Raw genomic sequence first — 6,832 nt, forward strand, 5'->3', positions numbered from 1 at the left:
GAAGCGACCCCGAGGCATGTGCTGACCCACACCCTCACCAGCCTCTGAGGGGCGCGGGAGCATGAGTGCTGTGCTGGACAGACATCTGCTGAAGTACTGGCCTTTGTCCGCAGTGACACAGACTTCCGCAGAGCCAGCCCCGGGGCTCAGAGTCTCTCGTCCAGGTTCTCGGTGTTCAGCTTGAGGACTCTGAGTGGCCTGTCGACGAGTCCCTTCCATGCCTGTCACAGGCCAGCACAGCTGTCATTCCGTGCGGGTCACTGACACCCCACACTCCCCATGAAGGGCACCCGCGATCCTGGAGCAGTCCCACTGTGTGAGGGGCTGGAGCAGTCCCACTGTGTGAGGGCCTTTCCAATGGGGCTATTCTACGTTGGGACCAAAACAGCAGCACCAACCTTCTCTTGGTTTACTGCTACATGTACGGGATGTGCTACATGATTTACAGAGGCACATACTCCCCCCATGACCTCTTCAATCAAACTCTTTTAACTGTCAGGGAAGAGGTGCAGGCTTCCGCTACGTAGACGCCCCGGATCGCCGCAGGTCGCCTGGGTTCCTCCGCGCCCTGTGTGGATGGTGCCTGGGGCACCTCGGGAGCTGGTTAAGGGCAGCCTGCAGCGGCAGGGAGCAGGGACAGGGGCGGGTGGCTAACTGCCTGTGACTTAGGGCCCGAGGGAAGGCGGCAGGGGTGAACGTCACTGAGCAGGCGTGTGCGGGCCCTGCTAGTGCTTCCTGGGCTGAGGATTCGCGGGATCACGCAGGAGGAGGCCTCAGCGCTGGGCCCCTCGCCACTCGCCTCACCAACACTGAGTGTAGGTTCTGGGCTCTACTACTGTGATTATTGTCTGTAACTATTATCACACCCTATGAACCCCAATCAGAGCACAGTTTATTCATTTAACGTAAAAAAAGGAATTCCATCCTGTGTCTCAGAAAGGTATTTTATAAAGATTGGGATATTCAGCCCCAGCAACAGTGATTAAAACCCCTTGCTTTCCCACCCATTCCCCTCCCCCCCCAGAGGAGCGGCCTTGCTACAGGCACCCCCCAAACCCCTCATCCACTCCTAATCTAAAAGCCTTATTTTCTTTGACCCTAATTATTTTGACTGGGCTAGTCTCTTTCTTAACCAGAAAAAGACCCCCCCCCCCCCATTTTAAGGCAAAAGGGAGAAAAAATGGGGTCAGCAATCACAAGACTCTCCTTGGTGCTGGCAAAACAGGCTGCTCTATGGACACGCCCATGCAAATCATTTTGTCCTAGCCTAGGACCACTAATACGGAGGACAAAGTGAATTGGAGATACTGTCCCCATTTCCCCAGATGCAGAGATGAAGCCTAAGAGAGATTAAGAAAAGAGAAAGAGGCCTAGCCTGTGTGGCTCAGTGGTTGAGTGTTGACCCATGAACCAAGAGGTCACCAGTTCAATTCCCAATCAGGGCACATGCCTGGCTCGCGGGCTCCATCCCCACTGGGGGCATGCAGGAGACAGCCAATTGATGTTTCTCTTTCATCGATGTTTCTGTCTCTCTATGCCTCTCCCTTCCTCTCTCTCTAAAAAAAATCAATAAAAACATATTTAAAATAAAAAGAAAGAGGAAGAGGGTGGAGGGAGGACAAAGAGGGTCACATCCATGGTGATGGAAGGAGACCAGACTTTGGGCAGTGAGCACCAATAAACGGATATCATATTATCAATTACACCTGAAACTTACATGATGTTATTAACTAATGTTACCCCAATACATTTAATTTTAAAAAGTAAAAAGAAAAACGTGCCCAGGCCACATACTCATACATGGGAAAGACTCAGCTTTTTTCACAATTCCATTCTGCTTCCCTAAAAGAGGAGGTAAAACTACACATAACTCAAAAAATTAAAAATGGAACTGCCTTATGACTCAGCAATTTTACTTCTGGAGATGTATAAGAAAAAAATACTAATTTGAAAGAATATATGCACCCCTATGTTCATTGCAGTGTTATTTATAACAGCCAAGCTATGGAAGCAACCCAAGTGCCCATCAGAGATGAGTGGATGAAAAAAGCTGTGGTATATTTATACAATGGAATACTACTTGGCCATAAAAAGAATGAAATCTTACCATTTGCAACAGCATGGGTGGACCTAGAGGGTACTATGCTGGGAAATAAGTTAGTCAGAAAAAGACAAATACCATATGATTTCACTTATATGTGGAATCTAAAGAACAAAATAAATAAACAAAATTGAAACAGACATAGACACAGAGAACCGACTGGTGGTAGCCAGAGGGGAGGGTGGTTGAGTGACTGGGTAAGAAAGGTGAAGGGATTAAGAAGTACAAATTGGTAGTTACAGGATAGTCACAGAGATGTAAAGTGTAGCTATGATAATGGATCATTCATTTAATGATATTAAAGAGACTTTAAAGAACTAAGCACTGTTTAAAGCACAGGGAATACAGCCAACTTCATGGAATCCTGGCCTTCATGGAGACTACAATTTTTTACATTGTCGGTATTCGGGTTGAGTGGAGCTGACTTATTTATCTCCTTAGTTTCAAGATCATGACTTATTTATCTCCTTAGCTTCATTATGTTTCCTGACAAAATGCCCTAATAACATCATATAATCCCAACCTCTCTCCCCTTGTAACATCAAAATTAAGTGATGGTGTAGTCATAGAAATCCTCAGGTGGGATTGGTGGAGTGGGTTCCTGTCTTGGTGTGGAGTGGTTGTTACTGTTGCTGTTTTCTAACCATCTTGCCTGCTTGTGTTTAAAGTGATAGTTATACTATGCTGACATTCTGCTTTGGAAAAAAATGTAAATATTTTCAACACCTGTACCACTTTTATAAGTAGATAATTATCTCTCTACATCTGTTAACTTGGTAGGGCAATACAGCCAAAGCTGTTTCCTCTTATTGAAAATTAGTACACAGCCCAATCTGCTGCTTTTATTCTTCCATAGCAGAAGGGTAATTGTGCAAAGAGCTGGAAAGTGTGTGTCTCTGGCAAGTAAGAAAAGCAGGGGCTTAATGCACAAAGTACAAAAGAAAGCCTCACTTATCTGATTATAACTGATTGAAATTGTATGACACTTTAGTAAAAAAGTGTCTTAAATGATTGGAACAGTATGGGCACTAAATATTACATGTATAAAATTTTAAGTAAATTAGACTTTTAAGTATACAAGGGAAGGTTTGATATAGTTCCTATCTATATAATGAAGGAATATGCAAATTAACCAGGATGCGGTAACATCACAACCGAACAGCAGGGACATGAGGCTGCATGGTTCCTGGCCAGGGAGAGGGACCTCAGGCTGCACCTTTCACCCACGGGGCTTGACGGGGGACCTCAGGCTGTGTCCCCCCTCCTGGCGGGGCTTGACAGGGGACCTCATGCCACATCCCCCCACCCCAGTGCTAGGCTGGGGGACCTCAGGCCGTGCTCCCCCTCCCGGTGGGGCTTGATGGGGGACCTCAGGCCATGCTCCCTGCCTGGCGGTGCTTGACAGGGGACCTCAGGCCACAACTCCCGCCCTGGCGCTGGGCTGGGGGACCTGAGGCTGTGCCCCCCACCCAGAGGGGCTTTATGGCAGTGGGGCCAGTTGGGTCTGGGTCTCCTGCATTTTTTTTAATTAAATATATTTTATTGATTTTTTTTACAGAGAGGAAGGAAGAGGGATAGAGAGTTAGAAACATCGATGAGAGAGAAACATCGATCAGCTGCCTCCTACACACCCCCCACTGGGGATGTGCCCACAACCAAGGTACATGCCCTTGACCGGAATCGAACCTGGGACCCTTCAGTCCACAGGCTGACGCTCTACCCACTGAGCCAAACCGGTTATGGCGGTCTCCTGCATTTTTGAAGCACGTGCGGGTGGTGGGTGGGGACTTGACTCTAGGTTCCACAGTGCGCCCCAGACTCTGACAGGGGGGAGATTTTCATATACATTTTACTAATTTCCTTTCATCTCTGACACTTCTATTATAGAGAAAGGGCAAATAGCAATATTAAAATATTTTCTCTAATTAATTCCCTTTTAATGTGCACTAATTTTATGCACCGGGCCACTAGTATAATAATAAAAAACAACTCACATATTAAATGTATTTCTCTCTAAATGGTGTTACTCTGTGGTTTTTAGTTTTTAAATATCTTTATGCCTTTATGTATTTTTTAGGGTCACATTTCAACAACAATAAAGCATGCATAATCTTTTTTATTTATTTATTTTTATTCTTTTTAAAAAAATATTATAGTAAGTATTACAAAGGGTATTACATATGTGTCCTTCCCCCCCCCCCGCCCTTGACAATCCCCTGCCCTCCCTTACCCCCAGTGTCTTATGTCCATTTAGTTAAGCATGCATAATCTTTATAATGGGGAAAAAGTTTGTAAAAATAAACAAAAGTGATATATACATGACATCTTTATTTTTATACATTACATTAAATTAATTTAAATGAGTATTTTAAGCTTTGCGCAGTGGCAGTATCGTAGCCAATGAGGTTTAAATGAGTATTTTAAAAAATGTGGACTCATAAGGTAGGCTCAGAAACAGGCTGGGAATCAATCATCTGATCTAGTTTCCCAAACTGCCTCATTTGAACATCAACTCCAGGCTTTTTTGCCAAAATCTGTGTATAACCTTTACCAAATATTTTAAATCTTATCTTTTTTACTTTATTTATTTATTTTTTTATTGTAAACACTTTATTACCAAAAAAGTCACAAATTAAACCCAAGTATTTTACAGAATTTACTGCAAAACACCGTGAAAACTGCCTTCCCTTAAGCTCTCTCTCCCCCGAATCCGGCGAGCCAACTGGATGTCTTTGGGCATGATGGTGACTTTCTTAGCGTGGATGGCACACAGATTGGTATCTTCAAATAAACCCACCAGGTACGCTTCGCTAGCCTCCTGCAGCGCACCGATGGCTGCACTTTGAAACCTCAGGTCAGTTCTGAAATCCTGGGCGATCTCCCTCACCAACCTCTGGAAAGGCAGCTTCTGGATCAGAAGCTCGGTGGATTTCTGGTAACGGCGGATTTCTCGAAGCAAGACGGTCCCGGGCCTGTAGCGATGGGGCTTCTTCACCCCACCCATAGAGGGGGCGCTTTTCCTGGCAGCTTTAGTGGCCAGCTGTTTGCGGGGCACTTTCCCACCCGCGGATTTGCGAGCAGTCTGCTTGGTTCGGGCCATTTTCTTTCACTCAACGCCAAAGTCTTAGGTCGCTTCTTAGTTCGTGATGCTGCTCCCGCTGCCTAAACAAGAGCCGCCGCCCAGAAGCTAAGTGCACAGACCACCCCAACAAATAACCAAACCGCTTTTTTCCAGGTTCTGTTTTTTACTGTCTCGTTACATCTGTATTTATACCAGTTGATTTTAATCCTATCAATTTCTATTCCAAAGGTTAGGGCGTTTCTTACCTCCATTCCAGGGAGTAAAGATTATGTAGCTTAAGCGTGATTGTTCATAGTTAAAGTGATTAACTACCCGCCTGGCATTTAGTTAAGGGGTTTTATTCCCTCCCTAACTTCAGGGGAAAATCCCTACCTGGGGAAACTACCTTTCTCGGAGAGGTGACCTTGGTTAAAACACACAGCGCCAGGAAGGGGAGGAAACATAGTAAGAACAGTATGCTATATATGCCAGGTCCCTTGAAACATATGTTCTGCAGAGGTTTCTTCCCTGCAGGGACTGTGTCAAGCAGCAAGGATGGACCGGCTTCCGGCAGCTCAGTGGATAGAGCATCGGCCTGGGGACTAAATGGTCCCAAGTTCGATTCCAATCAAGGGTATATGTGTGGGTTGTGGGCTCGGTCCCCAGTAGGGGGCATGCAGGAGGCAGCCAATCAATGATTCTCTCTCATCATTGATGTTTCTATCTCTCTCTTCCTTCCTCTCTGAAATCAATAAAATATATATTTTTTTAAAAAAATAATGATGTGGATCTTTTTTACTTTAAAAGGTTAATTGAAAATGAAATTTTATATCCTAGTCCTGTTTGGAAGATGATCATAATTTGCCAGGAAAAAAGGAAAGCATAAAATAATTAACATAATATTAAATTCCAGCCAAATATAATTTCTCATTCAAAAGTTCTGATTCTAAGGTTTGTTTACTTTTTGTTTAAAAAGGAAGATTACCGGAAGAACCAAGATGGTGGCATAGGTAAACACCTGTACTTGCTGCCTCCCACAACCATATCAAAATTACAACTAAAATACATAACAACTATCATCCAGAACCACAGGAAACCTGGCTGAGTGGAAGAACTACAACTAGAAAAATAAAGAAGAAAGAGCATTGAGACTGGTAGGAGGTGCGAAAGGGGCTGGCACCCGGGTGTGCTGCTTTTTAATTGGGAGGGAGATACAAGCTCCCACATGCTCTAAGATCCAGTGCCGGGCGAAACTTTGGGGGACCCAGACACATACGGGGAGAAACTGGACTGTCTGGCATCAGGGCAGGAACGCAGGGGCAGCTTTCTTCCAGACGGAGGTGCACGCAGCAGCGGTCAGACCTGTCCAGTGCAGGACTGACTGGCAGCCATTGCTGTTTGCTCTGCCCTGGAGACTCCCTGAGACCCCACCCCACCCAATTTACAACCCTACCCAAGCTGTGCGCAGTGGCTTTTGTATATCAATGGTCTGTCCTTTCTCAGCCTAAAACCTGTCAAACTGCAGCTGGGTCTGGGAGCCCCAAAGCTATCTAAAGAAGGCAAAGGCCAGCACTGCAGCAGCCTGCCTTGCTTCACAGCTGGGCCTCATCTGGGCACTTCCAAACCTCATACAAAGAGGAGGAATCTTCAGATCTCTCTGTAGCTCCTGA

At 45.4% G+C, this 6,832-nt stretch overlaps 1 protein-coding gene across 1 annotated transcript; it reads right to left on the reverse strand.

Annotated features, from left to right (window-relative positions):
• Positions 1–4,757: 4,757 nt before the first annotated feature.
• Positions 4,758–5,213, reverse strand: LOC102438532 (histone H3.3-like). The gene has a single exon (XM_006095039.3). The coding sequence runs from the start codon at positions 5,199–5,201 to the stop codon at positions 4,758–4,760; it is 444 nt and encodes a 147-aa protein (XP_006095101.1). The 5' UTR covers positions 5,202–5,213.
• Positions 5,214–6,832: the final 1,619 nt, after the last annotated feature.

This window comes from Myotis lucifugus, unplaced genomic scaffold, assembly GCF_000147115.1.
Source record: "Myotis lucifugus unplaced genomic scaffold, Myoluc2.0 scaffold_148, whole genome shotgun sequence".
In the NCBI taxonomy this organism is placed as follows: Eukaryota; Metazoa; Chordata; class Mammalia; order Chiroptera; family Vespertilionidae; genus Myotis; species Myotis lucifugus.